General features: G+C 41.5%; 1 protein-coding gene across 3 annotated transcripts in view; it reads right to left on the bottom strand.

Moving 5' to 3' along the window:
* Positions 1-26,588, bottom strand: part of SMG6 (SMG6 nonsense mediated mRNA decay factor) — a 191,540-nt gene that overhangs the window by 118,359 nt on the left and 46,593 nt on the right. For all 3 annotated transcript variants that reach the window (XM_064495819.1, XM_031468542.2, XM_031468539.2), the window contains exon 10: positions 22,915-23,060. In XM_064495819.1, coding sequence (XP_064351889.1) covers positions 22,915-23,060 — 146 coding nt within the window. The remainder of the gene's footprint in view (positions 1-22,914; positions 23,061-26,588) is intronic.

Raw genomic sequence — 26,588 nt, 5'->3', positions numbered from 1 at the left:
CATGAGAAATCGGAAGAAATCAATTTTGAATATGCGTGAGATTCCAGGTGAAAATGTCCAGCAAGAAGTTAGAAATGTGGTCTAAAGCTCAGGAAAAAGATCTGGGAGTGATACAGAGGTGACAGTTAAAACCAAGAGATTTTATGATACACCAATGAGAAAAGGCTGAAGAGAGGAAGGTCAAGACAGTTACTGTTGTAAGTGCTAACAACTAGGGTGCTGGATGAGGAAGGAAGGGAAGAATAGAGAGAACAGAGTTACGATCACTGAAAGCATTTCTGGAAAGTCTGCTGTCAACAGAGGCAAATGCTACCAGAAAAGCTAAGAAGAATGGGACACAACAAATGCTTAACAAGCCCCTGTTAATTGAGTTGAGTGGGACACGTGGCCTGCAGGATGCTTGGCTTTTGTTGGGCTGTCTTCAGCAGCTTCTGTCCTATGGCAGGAGGAACAGAATCTATCTGCGTGCCCTGAAGCAGATCCACTGTTAGGCTGGTAAGCAAAGAAAAGTTGAAATGGCCTAGTACATGAACCTGAGTGAGCCAAGACAGAGTTCAGCTGCTTAAGCAATTTGGAAGGAACCTCCTTCTGAAAAGCTTCTTTCAAGAGCATTCCCAGGGATCTTCTGAACAAACAGCTGGGATCCTTGAGAAGGATCACTGTCCCTATGGACCAAATTCAAACCTCAGTCAAACCCACAACATTTAAACAGACAGAACTGATTCTAGCATATTTTTCTGGGGCTGGGGGTGGGGACACAAGGCCACAGGTACAAGGAGGGAGGAGGGAGATAATTGCTTAATGACATTAGCAACAACATCACTGCTTTGAATACAAATAAACAAACTCTTCTGGGCCTAAAGTAAATGGCATACCACACAAGCAGGTGTTACCTGACCTCCAGCCCTAGACCAGAGTAAACAGAAAGAATTTAACTTCTGCTCCTGTGCCCAACACAGCTATGCAATATTCTTCAGTGACTCACTGATTTTCCCTCCTTCCCTCTGGGTGTGACTGGGGGACCCCTACATCTACTTTTCTTGCCCCAACTCCTCCTGCCCAACCTGCAATCAAAGGCTAAGGCAAAAGACATCACAGACGCCCAAGAGCCGGTGTGGCTGCTTTTCCCACAGAGATCAGAAAACCTGTTGGAGTTCCAAAAGTCAGCACCGATTTCAAATCTGATCAGCAGCTCTGAAAGTCACAGTTACCATACAGCTGAATAAAATATTTTTTCATAAATTTAACGCCAGCGTGTCTGTGTTTGGAAACTTTGAAAATACATGTTGTATGGTTTACTGCACTGGAAAAGGTGCCAACAGAGTTTCAAAGGAAGGGAAGTGTATAACTGTTTCCTTTCAAATGCATTTTCCAATGGGATCCATTCAGGGAAAAGGCTGGAACTAACTAAAGCATTATTAAAAACTGTTATGGAAAGAGACAGGGAGATGGAAAAAGATAGACCCAAGAAAGTGAAATACATAACCAAGAATGAGACAGACATACAAGGAATAAGAAAAGGGATCTGGGCAGAGAGACAGGTTGGACGGGGAAGTGGGGTGAGATGGAGTTTTGTCTGGCAGTTGCTGTTCGTGGTCTGATACTGCTGCAGATCAATAGATCCAGGCTGCAGTGCTGCTGGCCCAGTGGCACAAGACAAACCACAGAGTTGGCTTCAAGTTCGCCACTTGCGAACTGCTGACCTTCAGTTTTCAAACCAAAAATATTCTTTGGGAAACGGTAATACCAGGTTCAGCCCAACCAGCCAAGCAAAAACAAGGACTACTAACCTGAAGTAACACCCTATTCAGTTACATCAGGCACCAACCCTTCACAGGCATCAACCGGGAAGTCTGCAAACCTGAAACCACACCCCACCAAAAACTAACTCCAGGTTCTGACTCAAGCAAACTAGGCTATGATAACCAGAAATGCTAAAACAAGTGACATGGTGTTTCCAAGTTGGCTTTACCAGGACCTACTCAAGCAGGAAGGCCAGTTCTCACTCACACAGCCAGAGATACGGCAATTCTTTCTGAGGTCACATGTCCATGACTCCAGTGGAATCTGCATGCAATGCTTAGGGCAGGGTTTGGTGCTGACTTACAAGCCATTACATTTCTAGACAGAGAATTAACAGTTTGTAGTGAGTGAGCTGTTTTTCTGTTCTTTTTCCCGAATTCATCTAAGCTAGGGTGATGCTAAAATTTATCTCCTAAACTAGGGTACTTGTGAGCGTGAAAGGGTGTGCTATTAATAACTCATAAACAGGGACTAACCCTGGGCAAACCAGGACTTACCATCACCCTAACCTAAGCCATAGTAGCTTTTCTTTTCCCTGGGTCAGTATTATACAATTTTAGCTCAGAAGAATCTTTTTAAAAAGCCAGGACTGCTCCTGATTAGTGCCAAAGCATTTTCTTTTTGAGCTCCTCCAATGAAGAGGTAAACAAATCAATTAAGTTAACTGCAAAAACTAACAAGAAAGATTGGGCTGACAATCAGGATTCTGGAGAAGCTAAAAATTCCAGGCAGCAGCTTCAGGGGAAAAGGGAAATGTGCCACAGATGGAGCTGCTGAGGCTGATCCACCGGGCCTCTCGGTGCTAGGCCCTGATGCCTCAGCCAGCTTCAAACAGTGGGTGGAGGGCGGGCAGACCTTGGTGCAAGTTTGCCGAGTTCCAGGCCATCATTCTTGAGGGTGTAATAACCATGGGCTGTAGCACACATGTTGAGGGATGAGGGAAAAAAATAAACAGAGAGACAAAAGAATGAGGATGCACTGCCAATTTCAATTGTGCAGCTTTTATTTTTAAATGCTTATCAAGCTGAGAGAGAGCAGAGTTCTTGGAAAACAAGGTTTCCTTTTTTCCAATGCCAGCGTAAAACACCCTCAAGGACGGGCACTGCACAGCCTGTAACAACAAGGAACGTGGCTCTGCATCCTCCCAGCAGCACAGTCCACCACAGGTCCCACGCTGCTCTGATTTCGGCTCAGCTGAGAACTCAGAATAACAGGCCCACTGCCACTGGTAAAAACTGCTCTTTTTAAATTTTTTATTAATCTCCAAACTGGCTGTGTTAGAATTACAGCCCATTACCTACCAACTCTCTTCACTAATAAAATAAATTTGTAAAAGGCCTAATTACTACTTTTACTGAACTACACTGCCTGGGGATCAAGCACAGGAAGCCGAGGGCTCAACCAGCTGTCAGCTAAGGGATGATGGGGAGGGGGGTCAGGGGAGGACCTGGAGTCACCAGAAGGAGAGGATATGAGGGCCACAGATGAGCCTCAGAGCCCATGCTCAAAAAAAAAGGGCACTAAACAATGCTGTTGTTCTGAACAGCACTGTGAGCTTCCATGCCATCATGGCATTTCGGGAGGCCTGTCACGAGTTACACAGGCCTGTGCTGCCCACGCCCCAGCTCAGCAGAAAAAGAGAACTGCCGTCCAAGACAGATGGGTCTGGCTGGACTCTCAGCAGAGCCTGGAGACTCTGACCAGCAAGGAAACAAATACCCATGCTTCCCATCTATCCCTCTCTACCCTTCCACCCCTATCCAGGCCTCCAAGGAAGAAAAACACACAAAACAACAACAACAAATGCAGGCAATTGCACAAGAGCTGTACCGTGAAGGCGAGGCCGACTGCAACAACTTCTGGGCTGTGCCCTGCACCTCATCCCAGAACACTGATTACAAAGCTGGAAACGTTCCTCACAGGCTGAGCCAGTCAGCCCCTCATCCAGGGCTGGTGCTGAGAAGTCTGACTGGAAACCAGCAGTCAACTCTGACACACTCACTTATATAACAAAAGGTGTGTATTAAACAAACTAGCCCACTCTTAGACAAAAAGTAAGGACAAAATGTGACTGTCATTCTTAACTGTCCACGAAGAGCCCTCCTAGGCAAATCCTGTGCATCTCTGGGACTTTGATAAACAGTTTCCCCTCAGAAAACATTAAAAATCAACCATTGCCAAAGAATCTTTTTTTTAAAGAATCCTGATAAAAAAAAAACCCCTGCTATAACAGGTGAGCTAAACCTGTGGCGGACATGCCTCTTGGGGGATGACCAGACTGGAACCTGACATTTCACTGAGGCAGAGGTTCTGCAGGACTCTCTGCATGTCACGTGCCCAACCCTAAAGGACTGAGGAATGATCTCAATGGGAAAAACCCAGCAGCAAGTGCTGTGATACCAAAGCCACAGCTCCATGGGCCCCTGGAGCCTCTCAAACTAGGCTGCCAGCTAGGGAGCTAACACTAGCTTTGGATAAAATGCAGCTCTGGTAGAGTAATTAATTTTTTTCTTAACTGGGATTACATTAATTTTCAAGGACTAATGGAGTCCAGCTGTAATGGGAAGAGCGGCTGCCGATGCACAAAGGCACTTGTGCGTACAACATTATAAACACACACATACATGCGCGCGCGCGCACACACACACACACACAGCCCTATAAAAAGGATCCACTATAACAGGATATTTTTAGTTTCTACAATGCTGCACTAAAAATACAGCCCCGGCTGATACATCATGGCAGAACTATTCTCTCTCTGTCCCTTCAGGAACAGTTTAAAACATTTATTTTTGTTTCCTTTTTGCAATGGTCAGAGTAGAGAGAGAAAATAGCAACTCATTGATAAGAGGAAACAAGAGAGACATGAAAAATTGAAAACTACCTAAAAACTCATGGAAAGGTTTATTTTATTAGTTCTTAATAAATATCTTGCAGATTTCCTCAGGAAATACACCAGATCACATGTAAAATAGTTTGATACTGATGTCAACTGCATCAACATATGAAGTCTATTAGGATGAAGCCACAGCAGGGTGATCAGCGTGCTGAAAAACTCCACAGTACTTGGGGGGGGGGGGGATCTCACGGCCTTCCAAATTCTTCGAGAGGTAAAAAAGTCAGCCAAGACGCAGAGAGAGAGAAAGAGAGAAAAAAAAGATCCCACATCCTGCTTTCAGCTGCCAGCAATGTGAAGTGCCCAGAGATTAATTCTACGTCTGGCCTGGAAATGTGACTTTAAAGCATGAGGGAGGGGAATTGAGGGGGGGGGGCGTGAGGAGGAAAGAGGAAAGAGAAGGGCAGGCTAACTGAGGCTGGCAGCAGGCCACCACCCCCCTCCCAAAGCCATGTTTCAATGTAGACAGAAGTAAACCCCAACAGACAGCAGCGCCTCAGCCTGCCAGGGCCTTACACCAGCTGCAGCGCATCTCGCTCTCCACTCAGCCCCGAGCGCAGATGTTCCCTACAGCATCACTTCCGCTCGACTTTCTTTTAAAGAAATAGCACACATATGTGGAGGCATTTCCACCACTTCCCAACAGGACTCTCTTTGCCTTTAAGGGTCTCAGAGCAAGGACAAAATTCTGATGGCCGGTACCATGATGGCTGAATGAGCTGCTCCTGACTCCCTTGGAAAGGAGCATACTCCATGAGCTAAAGAGCATCAGTTAATTAATAGGAAGGTCTTTATAAAGTTGGCCTCCTGTTGTCTTTAGAGGGAGAGGCCCCCGCAGTTTGGGGCTAAGAAAAAAGGGAAAAGTATGTCAAAGATTTTACTCCTGGTTTCCCAAAGTAGTCTCCTATAGTATCCCCATCTCAAAGTGACAGTTCTGATAGCTTTATCACCACGGAGCTTGCATAAGGCAGTCTTAAAAAATTTTTTTAAACATATTAACATTTTACCAGGAACAATTACTTGGCTGCAAGAAAGAAATTAATTTTAAAAAATGAACAGTTTGTTAATTTCCTACATGCCTAAACTCATTTTAAACAATCCCAGATCCTAATAAGCGAATCAACTGATCAATCATTACTGATCAAGTACCTAATTTTGAGGTCAGCCTTGAACACTGTTAGGGATTTCATAAAATATCACACAGTCTCTTGTTCTCATGGAGTACATACATACTCTAGTTGATGAATCTATGTTTTGCTTTGTTTTGTTGAGTAAAGGTAGACTTATTTAGAGAGATACATAATGTAGGCTGTTTCAGAAGGCAAGACAAAAGGCATGAGGTGTGGGGGTTGGGTGCTTAGGCTAAAGTAAAAGTAGATATACACTCCACAGACTGAGTGCGGGCGGTCTCCAAGGACGACGGAGCAAGAGCAGTCGAATCTATGTATTTCATGAAGCTAAAATAATTGCATTTTATAGAATAGCTGAATATTCTCTATTTGGTCTATTAGGTTATTGGTTCTTCTGGAATGAAAGAAAAGAGAAGAATCAGCAATGTCAAAAGAGAACAAAACAAAACAGTAAATCCTCAAAACCAAAGTTGCTTTGTTTGAGCTGCAAGTTCAGGAGAAGAAACAATCTCCCTTCTTAAGGGAAAGAGAAATAGTGGCAATCAGTGGCAAACATATGAGAAGGTTTAACTCAACAAATATTTATTAAATGTCTTCTCTGCACAAGGTACTAGTTATAGAAACAGATTTAGAAGTGGTTAAGTAATTTGTATGATATAGCAAATAACACAATCAGAACTAGAACCTAGTTTTACCTAACTTCAAATTTTTTGTCATTACAATTTCTAAAAATATTTTTATTACAAAAATATTGTGATCATTACAGAAAACTACAAAAAATCAGAGAAAAAAGAAAATTAAAAACACCCATAATTCTACCATCTAGAGAATCATGATTAAGTTTTGATGTTTATTCATCAGTCTTTTTTCCTGAATGTATGTGTAATATGTATTATTTTACAAAAATGCAAAGTTCATAACCATGAGACCATATGGCCTTCAGAGAAAGGAGAGATCACATTTTAGGGAGCTGACCCCACCCTCAAAAAACAGTCAATCACCCAGGAAACAGAAACATGATGACCTGACTCCCTATACTGGGCAGCATATATTTGTTCCATCCCTTTAACTCTCTCTGAGCTCCTTGAAGAAAAGAAATTTCAGAGATATTTCATTCTCCTCTACGCTCCTTCTGCACATCTCCCAGCCCAAAACAGTCAGGCGCACTGACTCAGCAGCGATGCTTCCCTCAGTACACCTTCCACAGTGCTTCCAAAGCCACGACTAACTAATGCAAAGGGCAATTAGAATTACGGGAAACATCTGTAGCCAAATGTCTCTGGCTAGTCTGATCCCACGTGCTGGTGGCTTATGGGCCCCCACTGGAACAGCCTTACTCTCTTGCTATTTATTTAGCTCGACAGATGGTTTGCTCCAAGAGCTTTTGCTCTGAAATAAAGATGGTACTTCCTTAGTAAACTTCTGCTACAAACAGATGGTTCATTCATTAATGAAAAGCATGATAGCCACAAAAGGCAATCATATTCTTTCCTTCCTGAAATGGCAGGACAGCACAACTACTTATACACATACCCATGCTAACTGGCCAAGCCTAAGCTGTTCCCAGTTGGCAAGTAAGTCATCTGAGGTGAAGGGAAAGGTCTGACTTTGACAATGCAGTCCCTGATGTCTCCAACCTTACCTCACTCCAACTATGTACAAAAACGGGCTGATTTGCTGGTTGGGAACTTTTATATCTGATGCAAAAGATCTACACTCACATGTTGCATCATTTAATTAAGCACGTAGCGTTCCTCATATCTCCTACCAACTGAATGAAATTACAAATAGTGCTAAAATTCCCTCCAGCTGATGGAAATGAAAATATATTTGCAGAGCTAGTTAAAAACTTCTCCAGTGGAAAGTCCTTTTTAAGCTTAAGAGCAATGAAACAAATAATAAAAGAAAAAGGATGACATTTTAAAATATATAAAATCTTATAACTTTTTACATTAAAAAAAAACCCATAACATAATTAGAAATCAAATACAAATAAGGAAACCACCAATGAATACTGAAAGGACTTACTATATTTACTGTTTGTAAAGCTCAAGTAATTATGAAATATTATGAAAAATATTAGGTTGGAACAGAAAAATGAGCAAAGAACAAGACCACACAGAACTATATATGGTTAATAAAACATACAAAAAGATGTCCATTCTCACCAATAATCAAAGAAATGGAATCAAAAACAGGACAGGCTGGAAGACAGTTTGGCAGTTTCCATATGATCTAGCAACCACACTCCTTGGTATTTAGCAAGCGATTTGAAAACTTACGTCCACACAAAAATCTGCACACAGATGTTTACAGCAGCTTTATTCATAATTGCCAAAATTTAGAAGCAACCAAGCTATCCTTCAGTAGGTTAACAGAAAAATCAACTGTGGATTATTCAGATAATGGAATACTAATTAATGCTTAAAAAAAAAAAAAGAGCTATCAAGCCATGAAAAGGCATGAAGGAACCCTAAACACATATGACTAAGTGAAAGAGGCCGATCTAAAAAGTCTATATACTGTATGATTCCAACTCTATGACATCCTGGAAAAGGCAAAACTATGGAGACAATAAAAATAACAGTGGTTGCCTGGGGTTAGGCGGAGGGAGGGAGGAATAGGCAGAACACAGAGGATGTTTAGTGCAATAAAACTACACTGTATGATAGTATAATGCTGGGTACCTTTGTCAAAACCCACAGAATGTGCAACACCAAGAGTGAACCCTGAGGTAAACTATGCACGTTAGGTGATAATGATGTGTCAGTACAGGTTCATCAATTTTAACAAACGTACCACTCTGGTTCTGGATGTTGACAGTGGGGTAGGTTGTACATATTTAGGGGCAGGAGAGAGCATGGGAACTCTCTGTACTTTCCACTCAATTTTATTATGAATCTAAAACTTCTCTAAAACATAAAGTCTACTTAAAAAAATAAAGATAGGTTTTCTTCTATCATTTATTCAAGAAATTTATGAATGCCTACCTTGTGCCAAGGACTATAAAACATTAACAATACTCAATGCTAGCTAGCAAGAGGTGGTCACTGGGCATTCTCAAACACTGCTGCTAAGTGTGTAAGCTGGCAGAGCTTCTTAAGAAAGTAATCCAGCACTATGTATCAAAAGTGTTAAAAGACTTCAAAACTTTTAACCCCTAAACTGAGCTTCTAAAAATATATTCCAATAAAACAATATGAAAAGCAGACAATGGTTTTATGTTGCAAAGATGTTAATTACAGCAATATTTATGATAGTAGAAAAGTGGGAAAAAATGTGCAAAAAACGGTAATGATTACATGAATGTGAACATATTTACATTAGAACATTATTCAGCCACTGAACATGCTTACAAAGAATTTTATAACTGAATAGTTATAATAAATAAAAATAGTAGAATCAATTTTATATTCAGCATCCTTTCAACTGTGTAAAAAAAATTTGAATATTCACACATACATATAGGAAGGCATATCACTGCTAGGAAGCTGGTTTACAGAGAGTTTCCACCTTTTTACTTATTTTTTCCTCTTTTTTTTTTTTTTCAGTACTCAACCATACCAAAAAGGTTAAATCTTTTAAAAAAATTATTTAGCTTACATAAAACAGGACAGAGTTGCTCCAGTAAGGTGAGAGTAAAAATATGGTAAATGAGTAGAGAAGGAGAAATAAAAGAATATTTATGGGCAGGAAGAAAGGACAGAGAATAAACGATGAAAGATTTAGGAGACAAGAAAGGACAGAACTTATGCTGTATTCAAAGAAATTTTGCTTTCCAGAGCCCTGAAGACACTGGCTCCAGGATTAACAATAAATACCAAGGTACATTTAATGTATTTTAATGTTGGGATACAAAACACGTATTTGGAAATTACATTTTCAAAAGTGTCACCTTAACAAGAAAAACAAGGAAAGACAGTAAAATTGTGAGCAATGGCCCAAATAACAGATGTCCCCTAGCCTTGCCACTCGATCTTCAGTGTCCAAACTAACCTACTAACAAACTTTATTCTTGACTTGAACTCACTTCAAAAACCTATTTATTGAGAACTTACAGCACACCAGGCAGTTACAGATGCTCACAACACACCAGTGAATAAAACAAGTCAAGGATCTTTCTCTGCAGGGAACTTACACTCTTAAAGAGTAGTAAAGGAAAACAATAAAGAAATGCACAAAATGTAAGTCAATTACCTAGTATTTGCAAATAAGTAAAAGAAAAATTATGAAAAAGGAAAGTAAAGCAGGATAGGGGACATCAGGAGAACAGGGTGGGAGTACAGCAGTGTTAAACAGGATGGTCAGAGTAGGCCTCATGGAGGTATCATCTAAGTAAAGACTTATAGGAGGTGAGATTTATGCCATGCAGACAGCTAGAGAAAGAGTATTTCCAAGTAGAGAAGATGGCTAATGCAAAGGCCCAAGGGTGGGAGAATTCCTGGCTTATCAGAGGACCTGCGAGAAAGCCAGTGTAACTAAAAGCAGAATAAGTAAGCCAGGGGAAATGAATGAAACCAGAGAGAGGCAAGGAAGGGAGGTGGGGAGGAGAGGGAGTTCCACATAGGAGGGAAGGCCCTGGAAAAACTATGGCTTTTGCTCTAAGTAAAATGGGAAGCCAGTGGAGGATTCCAAATAGAGGGACATGACCTGATGTTTTTAAAAGAATCACTGCTGTGCTGTATAGAGAGCAGACTATATGTGTGTGTGTGGAGTTGGGGGAAACGGGGGGAACAAGAGAGAACATTTAGGAGTTTCAAGTCTTTCTGGATTGTCTCTCTCTTTGTGTTTAAAAAAAAAGTTTCGTTCACAAGGGGTATCCAGGCCATGTTTGCAAAGAGAGTTTTCTCTTTCAGTGTGGAATCTTGAAGAATGTGTCAATGGCCTGAAACTATGTCCTTAGCAGGCATCTCAAAATAATGATTACCAAACATTTCTCTCTGCTCATTGCCCTGACATGAGTTCTGGGCATCACCCTCTCTCAGGGGAAAAGTGAAAAGAGGTTATGCAGAACAAGCAGTGATAACAGGATGACGTCACAGGTGTGCCTCAAAGAAACCCCCAGTGAGTTTGGCTCATAACCACTCTACAGTGATTTACTCTACCCTGCCAACGCCAGCTGGAGGAGGGATGAAGAAAGCTGACACAGCCTTAAGCCCTGGGCAGCCATTATAAGATCTTTCTCCCTCCAGTCCCCTGCCAGCCCCTCCCCTCTTTCAACCGCTGATCCTTGCTTCAGAAGCCAAAGTGTGAACAGCACGTGTCTGGATTTCAGAAACCTGCCCAGCAGTTGGAAATTCCCTGCAGCGTGTCAATTGCTGCATCTGCTGTTGGCACTTGGGGCAAGGGATCACATGGGCATTTTCTGAAATAAGCCTTAATATGGGAATCCTAGATCTGAAGAGGGGACTAGAGAAGTCAGAAAACTCCAATTACTGTAAATAAATTCCTAAATACATGACAATCTGCCTTCTAAAAAGGAAATGGAAACATACCAGCCAACCAAACAGCTCTAAGAACAGCAGTAGACAAGAACAAAAGCACAGAGCACCCTGACTAATGGAAAGGATTTTATGGGCCAACAGAGTTTACCAGATACGTGGTGTAATGTGGCTGAAACTAGAGAGCACTCTTTTCCAGATCTCTAGCTCACACTCTTTTGGCAATAAATGGCTTCTATCATTTCAGCTGCAGGACCCCCTCCTCATTCACTTTACCTTTCTTTCTTCCCCACCCAATTAGTCCTCTAAGTCATCTATACCTTGAACACCTCTTGGAAAAATGAGCTTAATAATACCATCTGCCATAAAAGTAGGCTGTAGGAGCTGGAAAAGGAGCTGCTCTTTAAAAGAGCAGCCCACAGTGCCCTTGCCACCCTGGATACAGGTGCTCCAGTCACACTGCTCACAGACAGAGGTTAAAAAAAATGCTTGAGTATGATGCTAAAAAGAAAAAAGGAATCATACCACTTCCTCTAGTAACACAGCAGGCAGCCTGGGTACCCAGATATACTCTCCCAATGAAACAACTAATTATCCTGGAAACAGCATTTTTAAAAGTCTTTCTGGAAAGTACTGATGAGTAAATTAAAAAGAAATCCTCTGGTCAGGGATTGAGTAAAGACAGGAAACTAGAGCTGCTAATTGTGGATTATGGCCAGGCTTCACCCTAAGAACATTTGCTACCTGATGAAGTTGAGCTTTGGTTTCCAAGGCTTCATGCATATAGCCAACATAAGAGGATGCCCAAGATCCATGCCACAAAGCTGAGCTCCCACAGAGCTACACCCAAGTAGAAGGGTGAATTTAAGAAATAATCCTCAACCCCTTGAGAAGACAACTAGAAAACTGACTATGTCAATCCCTGGGGCTAACTAGAAGAGAAAAAAAAATATTGTACTGAAAATATGAACTATACACTAGGCCTTACAGAGGTGTGAAGCCTGAATTAATGTTACCTGAGTGGCCTGAAAACCCTCAAGCAGGTATTTTAATTTAGCATGATTATTTTAGACTCCCCAAACATCAGGCTGTGAACAAAAGCAAACTCAAATCCTCTCCCATTTTCATCCCAGGTCTCCAAGAACTCCCACTAATGAAATTCCACAGAAAATAAAATTACAGAAAAAAAACTTTAAATTACACAGGAAACAAGGCACATGTGCAACAACCAGCAGAAAGAAGAGATTAGCAGAAACTCACTTAACAGAACCCCTTCATCATAGAGTCTCTAAAATAACCATGTTCAATAAATTTAAAAAAAAGACAAGCTCACAAATATGTTCAGGAAAGCAAGAATTGAAACAAATTTCTTCTGTATAGCACAGGGAACTATACTCAATATCTTGTAATAACCTTTAATGAAAAAGAATATGAAAACGAATATATGTGTGTGTATGTGTATATATATATATATATATGCATATACATATATATCACTGGGACATTATGCTATTCACCAGAAATTGACACATTGTAACTGACTATATATGTATCAATTTAAAAAAGAAAAAAGAATTGAAATAAAAAAACTCAGTGGAGCACATTTAGTAGGTTAGATACAGTTAAGATTCAATGACAGTTAAGGAAATTATCTGGAATGTTGCACACACACAAAAAGAGAGTCAGAAAAATGAAAAAGAGGTTTAAAAGACACTTAAGACAGGGTAAAGTCTGACATATGTCTAATCAGTCACAGAAGAAGAGAAAGCATGGGCTGATGCAGCATTAAAAAAAAAAGAATGCTAAGAATTCTCTAAAACTGCTGAAATCAACTCACAGATACATAAAGCCCAACAAATCCCTAGCAGGAAAAATTTTTAAATAAATACAAACTGGGGGCAGGGGGACACAGCTCAAGTGGTAGAACGCATGCTTAGGGTGCATGAGGTCCAGGGTTCAATCCCCAGTTACCTCCTCTAAACATAAATAAATAAATAAGCCTACTTACCCACCCATCCCCCAAATCACACAAAAACAAACTAAAAAAAAAAAAAAAGTAACTAGATAAACAAAACCATAGTATACCCATAAGATAGAATACTATTCAGTAACATCAAGGAATGAAATATTGATAGGTGTAACAATACGAATAAATCCCAGAAACATTACACTTAGCAAAAGAAGCTAGACACAAAAGAGTACACTGTATGATTCCATTTACATGAAACTCTAGAAAAGACCTATCCAATGTATGGTGACAGAAAGTGGATCAGTGGTTTCATGGGGCTAGGGATAGGGATGGAGATCAACTGGGATGAGCACAAAGAGAATTTCTTGGGATGATGGAAATGTTCTGCATCTTGATTGTGATGATGATTAGTTACTTGGGTATGTAAATTGGTCAAACTCATTGAAATACACATTTACAATGGGTGTATTATATTGTATGTAAAATTTACCTCAATAAAATTGATTTTTAAAAAACCAGGATGGCATTACATAACTGTCAATGGACTCAATGTTCATAATAGCCCCAAACAGAAAACAACTCAAATGTCCGTAAACAGAATGGATAAACTGCAATAAATGAATAACATGCAGTACCGTAGCAATGAAAAATGAATGAACTACAAGTACACACATCAACATGAACAGATTCACAAACATTACATGGAACAAAATAAGCCAGAGGAAAAAGAATATAAATAATATGATCAGCATGATTCCATTTACATGCAAGTAAAATCAAAACTATGTTCTGTTTAGGGGTGTATACTAAGATGATAACACTATGAAGAAAAGCTAAGGCATTAATTCTACCATTTAGGATGACAACTCCTACAAAGGCGAGAGGGAGCTAAGCTACCACAGGGATGAAACACACAGGGAACTTCTGAGGTACTGTCAACATTCTATTTCTTAACCTAGGTGCTGGCTGTACGTGCATTCCCTTTACTGTTCTCTCAAACATTTTATACTCCCCTACTCTTTCAGTATGAATGACATATCCACCTTCCCCCCAGGCCAAGAAAAGAATCACAGTCTCATTTAAGAATGGCATGTGATGTATGACTGAAGAACTGTGCTGTACACCAAAAATTGGCAAACATTGTAAACTGACTATAACTCAGTAAAAAAAATAATAACTAATTAATTTTTTAAAAAAGGGTCAGAGGGCAGGCAGGGGCTATTCTAAGATTAAGAGACTAATGAGACATAACAGCCAAAATACATAATGTATGAACCTCAATTTGATCCTAGATTTAAAAATAAATAAATAAAAGACATTTTGGAGACATTTAAAAAAAAAAAAAGAATGGCATGTGAAAAGCCTCTTTTTAAAAAGAGGAATACTAGAAAAGACGGTGAAAATAAGAAACAATGTTCCTGAAAGTAAAGAAACAATCCCCTTTAGAATAGCACCCAAAGTAATAAAATACCTAGGAATAAATCTAACCAAGGAGGTGGAAGAATTATACACAGAAAACTATAAACCACTGATGAAGGAAATTAAAGAAGACTTTAAAAAATGGAAAGATAGCCCATGCTCTTGGATTCGAAGAATCAATATTGTTAAAATGGTCACACTGTCCAAGGCAATCTACAGATTTAATGGAATCCTTATCAAATTGCCCAGGACATATTTCACAGAACTAAAACAAATCATAGTAAAATTATATGGAACCATCAAAGACCTAGAATTGCCAAAGCATTACTGAAGAGAAAGAAAGAGGCTGGAGGAATAACTCTCCCAGACTTCAGACAATACTATAGAGCTACAGTCATCAAGACAGCATGGTATTGGTACAAAAACAGACATATAGACCAATGGAACAGAATAGAGAGCCCAGAAATGAACCCACAAACTTTTGGTCAGCTAATCTTCAACAAAGGAGGCAAGAATATACAATGGAATAAAGACAGTCTCTTCAGCAAATGGTGTTGGGAAAACTGGACAGCAGCATGCAAAGCAATGAAGATAGAACACTCCCTTACACCATAAACAAAAATAAACTCAAAATGGATCAAAGACTTAAACATAAGACAAGATACAATAAACCTCCTTGAAGAAAATATAGGCAAAACATTATCTGACATACATCTCAAAAATGTTCTCCTAGAACAGTCTACTCAAGCAATAGAAATAAAAGCAAGAATAAACAAATGGGACCTAATGAAACTTACAAGCTTCTGCACAGCAAAGGAAACCATAAGTAAAACAAAAAGACAACCTACAGAATGGGAGAAAATTTTTGCAAATGAAACCAACAAAGGCTTGATCTCCAGAATATATAAGCAGCTCATACGACTTAATAAGAAAAAAATAAACAACCCAATCCAAAAATGGGCAAAAGACCTAAGCAAGCAATTCTCCAAGGAAGACATACAAATGATCAATACGCACATGAAAAAATGCTCAATATCACTAATTATCAGAGAAATGCAAATCAAAACTACAATGAGGTATCACCTCACACCAGTCAGAATGGCCATCATTCAAAAATCCACAAATGACAAATGCTGGAGAAGCTGTGGAGAAAGGGGAACCCTCCTACACTGCAGGTGGGAATGCAGTTTGGTGCAGCCACTGTGGAAAACAGTATGGAGATTCCTCAAAAGACTAAGAATAGACTTACTGTATGACCCAGGAATCCTGCTCCTGGGCATATACCCAGAAGGAACCCTACTCCAAAATGACACCTGCACCCCAATGTTCATAGCAGCACTATTTACAATAGCCAAGACATGGAGACTAAATGTCCTAATGTCCTAAATGTCCATCAACGGATGACTGGATAAAGAAGATGTAGTATATTTATACAATGGAATACTACTCAGCCATAAAAACCGACAACATAATGCCATTTGCAGCAACATAGATGCTCCTGGAGAATGTCATTCTAAGTGAAAGAAAAATACCATATGAGATCGCTCATATGTGGAATCTAAAAAAAAAAGACAAAACCAAACAAACACAGCATAAATACAAAACAGAAACAGACTCATAGGCATAGAATACAAACTTATGGTTGCCAAGGGGGCGGAGGGTGGGAAGGGATAGATGGGATTTCAAAATTGTAGAACAGATAAACAAAACTATACTGTATAGCACAGGGAAATATACATAAGATCTTATGGTAGCACACAGAGAAAAAAACGTGACAATGAATATACATATGTTCATGTATAACTGAAAAATTGTGCTCTACACTGGAATTTAACACAACATTGTAAAATGATTATAAATCAATAAAAGTGTTATATTGTTAAAAAAAAAAAAGAACTAGAAATAATAGATGTGAATAAACTTCATTTGGTAGAAATCACAAAAAAAAAAAAAAAGAAAGAAAGAAAGAAACAATGTTCCTAAAAAGTACTTTATTTTTTTTTTTTAAAGGGACACTACATGTCCCAAAGCAAAAGAAAGACCCAACACTTCTTTCATCAACTGGTCATGAAAAATGCTTTCCATCGTGAAAGGGCGACTCCCCCTCACCTGTGACAACAGTAAATATGGATCCCAGACAACCTTGATTTGCTCAAACCATATCCCTCTGTCAGTTTATTACTTGCAGTGCCACTTGAGTCTCAAGCAACTTGGGAGAACTCTGACTCTCTCAACTTCTTCACCTGTACTTCTGTTCCTCTTCTTGTCCCAGATCAGGCTCGAGGATCACTTTCTTCACCAAAGAGCAACAGTTGCTCAAATTTGAGGGGGCGAGATGAGGGGATTGCTTGCTTTATTTAGCTGCCTCAATTAAGTCCAGAGAAATTTTTGTGTGTCTCCCGATATAGAAGTCTGGACCCATGAGACCTGGATGTAATTTACTGGATGTGCAACTTTGCTTAAGTCACTTAACTTTTCTGATGTTTCCTGTCATATATAAAACAGGACACAAAATATCTGTCCCACCTGTCTCAGAGGACTGATGGGAGAAATCAAATGAGAATGCATACATAGCAACTACAAAAGGTAATCAGGTATTATTATCACAGTAGTGCTCTGTTGTTGTCATTATTGGCCACTACCTCTGAAAGCTACAATTTTTCCCAAAACCAACATTTAGTTGGTCAGGGTCCAAAGCACAACTTACTCTCCCTAACCCCCATCCCCAGAACACACCCATTTCCCCTGTGCATTCAACAAGCAGTGCATACCTGGCCTGAGCCCCCTGTAAACTACACGTTTAGAATTTCACTCTTCAAGAAAAGCTTAAAGAGACCTTAGAAAAGGCAACTGAAAGTTCTGCCAACATCCCCCCACCCAATAATGTTTCCCTTTCAAAATAAGTCCATTATGGAGTCCGCCCCAAAAAAAAGAGAGAGAGAAAGAATCAAATTGAGAAGCTATCAAATGGCAACAAAGACAAGGTTTCTACCATGTGAACAACCAGGCAAGAATGGGATACTGTCCTCCACGCCAAAGCAGCCATGTACACCAAACCACACTGTCAACAACCTTGGGGCAAAACTAGAAATCATTTCATCACCTGACATGGTAAGAAGGCTTAATTCTATTGATATGAGTGAATTTTCTCATTTCTTCAGCTTTTCATAACTGCTTCTCCTCCCTCAGCCTCAAGTAATAGATTCATTCTGAAAACAAGGACATTGGAAATCAAAGTAGGGAAGACAGGAAGGTCTCTTGACACTCAAGTCCTTAACTTTTTCTTCTTTTTCAGGGAATTCTAAGGGAAGAAGTCTGTGCTAAGCAGTCTGTTCATAGTTATAAGTCCCCCAGAGGGACAGAGGGCAGAGCTGAGGGATACATCCTCCTCTTGCCTGCCTGCCTTCTAAGGCCTAGCCTCTTCTGACCTTTGACTCTATTTCTCACACAATTTGTTGGCCAGGCTGGCTCTTTCTTTCTTAATCTACTCTTATACGGAGCATGAAAATGACGGTCAGGCAGTGCTGATTACCTGCAGAAATCTACCCACGGATCCTTGAGGAGAAACAGCCCAAGGGCTTCTATCACCAGAGACAGACAAGGAGGAATGAACGGGACAGTTTGTAGAGCTAAACTCAAGCCTAACCCTTTATGAAAGGTGGATTTCCTGTACAACTGTTCTGACAAGCAGAGGATTAGGCACTTCATACATTCTGCTTGGGTAAGAGACTCGGACAGAAGTGAGTTGCCACAGAGGAACAAACTGCTTTACTGAAGATCTCTAAGGTGGTTACAAGCTGGAAGACAGAGAAATTCTGGCTCTGTATCGAACTTCTCAACTAGAGTCAATTCGCATACACAACAGTGGCGTGAAGCTGTGCAGTTCCCAACTCAAGCATCCTACACATTGGGGTTAAGTTCACCCATCCCACAGGGACAGCTGCAATTCCCCATCCCTCTGGAAGCACACACGGCACTCACTCCTTTTATCTCCTGCAATCCAGGATTACTAACAAACCATAAAAGCAAGCATAAACGATAATGAAAGGAATGCCAGCCTAGCCTTCCTCAATCCCAGCCCCTAAATGTTCCCTAAGAACAGGGAGCACAACGGCACACACAAGCAGTGTCTCTTGGGTGCCCTCTTGCTGCCACCAGGGCTTTTCTGCAAAGTTGAAATGGAGGCCTTTACACTATGAACTGGTAGAGGAGGAAAAGAGGGGGCCAGGGCACAGAAAGGGGAAGTTATTCGAGTGGTGGCCAATGAATAACATCCAATGATTTATAGGAAATAAAATCCAATAATACAGTAAAATAAAACAGTGTGTGCCTGGGATGGTTTTGATTCCAGGAATTATAGAGCATATTTAAAAAAAAAGAGAGAGAGCAAGAGGGGGAGAGAAAAAGGCAGGGAGGAAAAAAAAGGCCACATTGGAGCAAATCGGGCACAGATGGGGGATGCAGTGGGGTTTCAGTGATGCCCTACCACAAACATTGGTTCAGTTATTCCTCTTCAAGAAACCAGAGTTTTATTCCCTTAAATTACAGAATTTTTTAAAAATTAAAATTCTTGGAGTGCTTGCAGTTTAGATCAACTGTTTCCCCTTCAGCATCATGTCAGCCAATCAGATGGCTACCGAAGTGTTAAATACTGAGGCGCATGGAGAAGGCACCATTTCTTCCTTCAGGAATGCTGCAGAGAGATTACCAACTGTGACATCACTCTGGGAACCACCTATCTCCACCACTCATCACTCACCAAAGAGCAATGCTGGACACAGGCCAGGAAGGGAACACATTGTTCAATGAGGACTGGCCTGCCCAGAAGCGTGTGGCCTACCTCCATACATCCAACGAATACTTACTGAATGTCTATTAAATACCAAGCACTATGTGAAGAGCTCCCAAACATCCCTCAAATGTATCTGACCCCAACAGACACATTTCTTTAGTGAACAGGTACTCTTCTTCAGTGTAGAGCATTAGAATTCTGGACTCTTTGTAGTCCCACCGAAGCAAGATTTTTGCATAGGCCCATATGAGAGGAGGAGATAAAGGTCTCCCCATCAGTAGCCCTAAACTTGTGAGTTTTAAGATCATTACTGCTAAGACCTGAAAGTTTAGTTGGCTAAATGATGTGGCAAAACTCAACTTATTTTCCCCTGTGGGAAAGGGGGCAAATCTGACCTCACAACCTCTGCCTCCCTGAGCTCCAGCGGAGACTATAACCAAGGAAAGAGGAAAGATGTCTTTATTTCACCACCATCTAATTTTTTTCCCCTCCGTTTGGCCTTGTGAGGTGTTCAAAGCTTTTAAACAATTCTGTGTCTCTCCTGACCCCAAGTTAAGCACATTTGAAAGCAATCATACGGAAGTGTTAGTATCATTTCCATCCCTGGACTATTGGTATTTTGAAAAGAGGACTTATACAACAGTAACACTGAACACACACAAAAAACTGAATTCAAGGCATCACCAAAGGACATACTTTTTTGTAAGGATGTCCCTGTTGCTCTCCTCAAGCACCACATCTACGGGGGACAGCCAGACACAGACTGAGAAGATCCTGACTGCCTTGGGGGCCAGAGATCACCTCTGCCTCAGGCTGGAACGTTCCTTCTCCACAGAGTCCAGGAACTGACATATGCAAACACCCACCCAGAAGGACAGGTCCAAGAAAGAATGGAAAGAAAAATGATGGCCCAGATGTTCTTGCAAGTCAACTTGCAGCGACTGCCAAATCACTGCAGACCCCGAGCACCTGGGAGGGCCAGGCAGCCGAAGGCCCTTGCTTCCTGGTTGTAGACAGCCAGGGTCCCGCGGCTGGGTGGCGACTCCGACAGCAAGCAGACTGGCCTGGAGAGAAGCCTTCAGAAGGGCACCGGCTGACGGGACTTGAGGGGTGAACACTCAGGGCTGATTTATCACTTCCTTACTCATAAAAATGTGATTCAAACTGCTGCTGATTAGTGAAGGATTTAAATCTTTACCCTCTCCCCAACCCTCTTCCCTCTCCACCCCCGGCACAGATGCTGCTGCTCAGTCACAACACCCCCTTCTTGCCACTGTCCGTGCAAGCACAGCACAGGGGCCCAGAGAAGATGACTCATGTGCTGGGAAATGGAAAAGTGCATCTTCCCACCAACTGGCCCCGCTGAGTGCTCTGCTCACCCCTCTCCCAATGGCAGCCCACACAGCGGGGTCTGGACGGCCGCCTCAGCTGCACACCAGGTACTTGGCAGCACGTCCACAGAGCTCTCTGTCCTAGTTGAGTGTTACATCCTGTGGCCCAGGCTGTTTTTCCCTCCAACACCCTTGGAGCTTCTGACCACCTCAGCTCACACTCCTCTTGGCCCCAGCTGCCTCGTGGAGGTGAGCATCAGGACAAAGCCAGAAATGAATGGTAGGCTCTCAAGCACAGGCTATGACATGTCCTTCCTGGCTAGCAGGTCCCCATTATAGCCAACCCTGGAAAAGAGGCCTAGAAAAAGTACCGTGGCCTCAAAGGGGGAACCATCTATTTCCTCCTTTCTGTTCTCACCGTCTCACCTTCCTTTCACCCATATTTTCTTAACCTTTACTTTATAACAGCTTCAAGAAAAGGACTCACTGGTGGCCTATGAAAACGCCAGTGTATTCCTTTTCATGGTGCAGAAGCTGCCGGCAACAGATGCTCCACAGGCAAGAGCTGCAGTGTCTTTACATTCACACCTCCTGAGACCACAGGTCACTTGATGCGGGAACAATACCTTGGCAGAGGCTGCAGCTCTGTGACAGGCAGCTCCCTGAACTCCGTGCTGTTGTTACAAGGAGGCAGGAAAATGAATAGGAGGGCATTCCCTGAGTCCAGTGAGCTTCCCTCTTGGTAGCCCATCCAACAGAGAACAAAGAAGGGATCATTCGCCTATACTTTACAAATTGTATTTCCTCCTTCCTGGAAACCACCACAGCCCCTCAGACTGATGCTTTCTCAGAGCTGTTCTCCGGAGTAATTAGCCAAGTTCAAAATGACACCTATGCCTCTGTATCTCACCTTCTGCAGGGAATTCTAAATGTTGCAGTAGGAAGCATTAGAAGAGGAAACCCTCTAGGACTTAACATGATTGAAAACCCAGGCAAACTAGCAGGGGATCTCAGAGTCCCAGGAGGAGCCAAGTGTTAAGGGAAAGTACGCCATACCCACTCATCAGGGGAGAACACCCCCTGCAGCAGGTTGAGGCATAACACCAAATACAAATGGGAAGGGAAATATATCAACTTCAGAGTGAGAAAAAGCACTAAGAAAAGGTGCAACAAGTGAATTAGACACACTCTGTCCACAAACACCAGGTCTGTTTTACAACAGACTCAACAGAAGGGCAACTCCTACTTCTTGGCATTTCAGATAATTGTCCAACCCTGAGACCAGACACTCTCTGCCAATGCTTTGAGAAAATTCTTTGGCAGCATGGACCAAACCTCCCTTGCAAATAAACACACAAAATAATGTCACCTCCATGCTACATATTTCCATCAAGTCAAATCATGTCATCCTTACCTAAGGGAGATGGAGGGAAGGGAAGGGATCTGGTAACATCCTTCAACTGTGACCTGGTCATCAGAATGTCTAAAACTCCTGCCAATCAGCCCCTCTGCAATCCCTCTGACTCCATACCCCCCTACCTTCTCTGTGTAAAAAAACAAAACAAAACAAAAACCAGTGTTCAGAAAAGCATTTCAGAATGTATACCAGTATATTAGCCAAATTCTGGGTCTGGTGATTTTTGTGCTTCCAGATTTGAGTCACCAAAGCTCATCAATTCTCTGTTCTTACTCCCTGGCAGACTCCCACAAGGGATATCCCATAGGGAGCTAGACTCTTCCATATTGAACAAACAGGGTACATGAGTCCAGAAACAGCTATTCCCAATCTCTGCCAAGCGTATGGTCTCTGCAATGAAACATTTCAGCAATGCATCTCCCCTGGGAGAGGCTCTGGGTCTGCAGCTTCCAAGAGGCCTTGCTGCTGCCTTCAGCATGACCAGATGTGCAACAGCATCTCTGGGTTTGCAAATTAAGCTCTATACCCATGATTCCCTCCTTCCATCCCACCCAAGCACTAGACAGTCATACAGATTTCAGAGAGTAAATTAAAGATGTGAGAGGCAATGGAGGAAAAGTGTGTGTGTACTGGGGGTGTGTGTAATGGTAAGGTAGCACAGGAGAGGACTAGATTAATCTTTATCTGTCTGGATAAAGAAACTGGATGTTCCTTACCTTTCAACTGGGAGTTGTGTATAGCAAACATATTGATCGTCATAAGCTGCAGCATGCGGGTACTTCCAATAGGAGAGGGACTATGCTGCAGCAACACCTGGAACTCCTTGAGGACCTTCTCAGCCACTGCAGGAAATGTCTCCATCCTACAAATACAGCCAGCCCATCAGTGAGGCACATCCCCAAGAGCACTTGGTGTACACACACATACACACACTCATTCATTCTTTCTCTTTCTCTCTCTGGGAAAAGCGGACAGCTAATGCCTAGGACATTTCTTTGCTACTTTCACAGACCCTCCTGGTACCCCAGGCTTTGAACAAATTTAAGAGAAAGAAGTGTTCAGGGTTAGAAATGGAAACAACTCAATTTTAGGATAAACTGCTATGAGTTATTATGCTTTGGTATGCTATTTCCTAACCTCTGGCAATAACTAGATTCAAGCTGAAATCAAAGTTTCTCTCCGAAACAATCGGTTTTTCTAAGTAGCGCGAACAAATTTCCTTTAAGCTCTAGGACCGGCATATTCCCCAAACTCTCTGGTATGAAAACCATACTCTATGAAGAGGTTCGTGAATCTAAAGATTCTTCACTCAAAGCTTTACTTCAGAAAACCAGGCGTGGTTCTGCTGCTGTCTACTTAGAAATGATCAGAGAATTGCTCCACCTACGGATCCCAAATCTCCCCTGGAAGAATCCCTCGACCTAGGGCCACAGTGATCTGTTTCAGCCTTTCCTGTGTTGCTGTCATCCTTTCTCTCACAAGCCTCTGCTCATCAGGGTCTGTATGTTTTCAGGCCAGTGGAAATATAATGCCCTGGCCAACTGCCACTCCCAATACAGGAAGAGCCTGTAACGTAGGAAGGTAGAAATCCAGCCAGTGACCTAGGGCTCCTAAAGAGAGGTCATTCAAACTGCTGCTTGCCAAACGTGGCCACTGGATCAGAAACAGTGGTGCATGCCTGCAGCTCCTCTGGCAACAGGAACAAACCACAGCTGAAGTCCTCAGAAATAAAAAGCAAATTCAAACTTGGTACTAGAGAGAGAAACCAGGCACATGGGCCTTAGGGTCATGTCAAACAATTAGTGATCAGCAGAGTTATCTTTTATCCATCCTCAAACCCGCGCCCCACACCCCGCCCAAAACAAACAAATTGCTTGTGGTACACTGAGGGGTAGGGTGAGGAGGAGCTTCAGCCTGGATTAATAAATAGCTTCTGGAAAGCCACAGGGAAGGGAATCCTCAAAAGATACAAAACCGTTTCAAGTCCTAGTGAAAAGTGCTTCTACTTTTCACCTGAACCTTGGCCCTTAACCCACTGAGTAGAACCCTCCCCAGGTTAGAATACGTCAGAGCTTTCTGGCATTGTGGTGATCTTCATTCCTTGCCCTTGGATGGCAACTCCTACAACTGACCTTCTGGTACTCAGAAGTCATGCCACAGTTACAGGTCAATTACAGTTTAGAGGCCAGTGCCCTTCTCTGCCAAGCTGTTCTCATTTTCATTGGCACAAAACATGCCAGGCATTTGCTTTCTTCCCCTCAACATGCCACTTCAAGTGCCATTCCCCACCCAACACCACCAACAACAAAATAACCAAAAACACAGGTTTTTTTTTTTTTTTTTCCCTCTAAAAAGTTTTAGAACCATTAAAGCTCTTGGTTGGTTTGGAATGGCAGAGAGTGATATGTTTGGGGCTGGATTGGATCTATTTTTCCCCATGGGCTAAAACAAAGGTTTCATTTTAAATCTTGACACTGTGCAGCACTCTTTCTGGTCGGAGGTGGGGAGGGGGACTAGCACTTCTCATTACGAGAATAGCAGAGTTCACTCTGCTTGAAAATCAGCCACACTGGGCAAGTTTCAGAGCCATGTGTCTCCGTGTTGAAAGGCGGTAGAGAGCCAGCACTGAACGACATGACAGAAGTGTCACGTGGGACAGTCTTGCTTCGAGGCTGTGTCTGAGGAAGCCTCTTCCCTGGAATGGGAATTGAAACAGATCCATTAACACTCCCTAGGTCAGACTGAAGTCTCAAATGAGCACCAGGCCAAACGTCCACATCTTTTTTTTTGAGAGTTTAAAAAGAAAAATCCCCCCTTCACCTTTCAACTAGTTCAAAATGATTAAAACAAAAGGAAAAAAAATCAAATGCATAAGGATATAAATTAGAGTACCTTCAATTCTGAGAAATGAGGGAAGATAGAGTTCTCAGACAAAATCAGCTTCGTTAAGCAACAACTAAAGCACGCACAGATAAAAGGTTCTTCCTCAGAGCTCAATAACGGGGTTTCTGGTGCCCAATTTCGTAACTAAAATGCTGTCTGATTTTGGCCTCAAATTACCTGTAAGTAGTTTTACTTCTTTCTCTTTGCTCTACTCCATATTACAGAATGAAAATTATACTGAAACTGAGATAATGACAGTATGCAATTTGTTAAGAAAAACCCCATAAAATAAAATGACAGTTTTTGTGGCTACATATGTTAGTACGTAAATGTAGTAAAAAGGTCTGGAAGAACACATAACCTGATGTCCAGTGTTATCTCTTTGGAGGACACAGGGGTTGGGAGAGAGTTGAAAGAAACTTTAGAAAAGAATGCTATACTTTTACCAGGAGATTTCATATATTACTTATGTAATAATTATAAAACTTTTAGCCAAGAAGCAGCAGCAGCAGTAGCAGCAGAAGAGAAAAAGCATAAAAAGATGGCAATTTATAACAGCAGAAAATTGGAAGCAGTCTAAACTGCCCAACAGCAGCAGATGATTAAGATGGCACATCCATACCATTGAATTCTATTTTTTAAAAGCTGTATTAGATTTTTTTTAATCATGTGAGGGAACATTCAACATATACTAAATGAAGACAGTTTTAAAGTAGTGATTTAATGTGATCTCTTTTTATATGTAGTTGTAAAAAAATAAACAAGAGGATGTGTGTGAGTGGTGTATAGAAAAAAAGATGAAAATATACGCCAAGTGTTAGTGGTGGATGGTTATCTCTGGATAGTAAGAATAATTTTTTATCTCTTCTTTTTGCTGGGTTTTCTAAATATTTTACAATGAGCATTGTAAACAGTAAAAAGATTTCCCCTACAATGAATACTTCTGACTTTTGTATATAATACACTTACAATTTTAAAAATAAATCAAGACACAAACATTATATTTTTAACAATTCAAAGTCCAAAATAAACATACGAGTCTTTGAATTCCAAGAGATCTTGAAGCTGTGCAAACAGCATGACTAGGAAGCAAGTAAAAACTACAGTGGTAACTTTACCTAGGCTACGATAGGAAGCAAAATTATTCTATTTGTCACAAATCAAAAGTCTACAGGCTGCCGGCTTCCCGACTTCTCACTGTGGAGTCCGAGCGCAGGTCTGATCTTCCTCTCCCGGGGAAAGCCAGTGTCTGTCAGGAGCCACACAGCATCCCTGACCGATTCCCCTTCCTGGGCCCGAGAGGATTCTGTCCCTATCCTTTAAAACTGAAGAAGACACGATCATTTTCAGGATATGCGTTTCGCTGGCTTAAGTGACCGCTTTCTGAAGTGATCTCTAGAGACACCTTGTCTCATTTGAATGGCAGTTTCAAGAAACCAATCTTTCAGACAACACTGGGACCTGAACCCGGGAGTGACTCAGACAGTGACTAACGGGGCAGGACCCA

This window comes from Camelus dromedarius, chromosome 16 (genome assembly GCF_036321535.1).
Source record: "Camelus dromedarius isolate mCamDro1 chromosome 16, mCamDro1.pat, whole genome shotgun sequence".
In the NCBI taxonomy this organism is placed as follows: domain Eukaryota; kingdom Metazoa; phylum Chordata; class Mammalia; order Artiodactyla; family Camelidae; genus Camelus; species Camelus dromedarius.
This window is presented reverse-complemented; position numbering and strand designations above follow the sequence as displayed.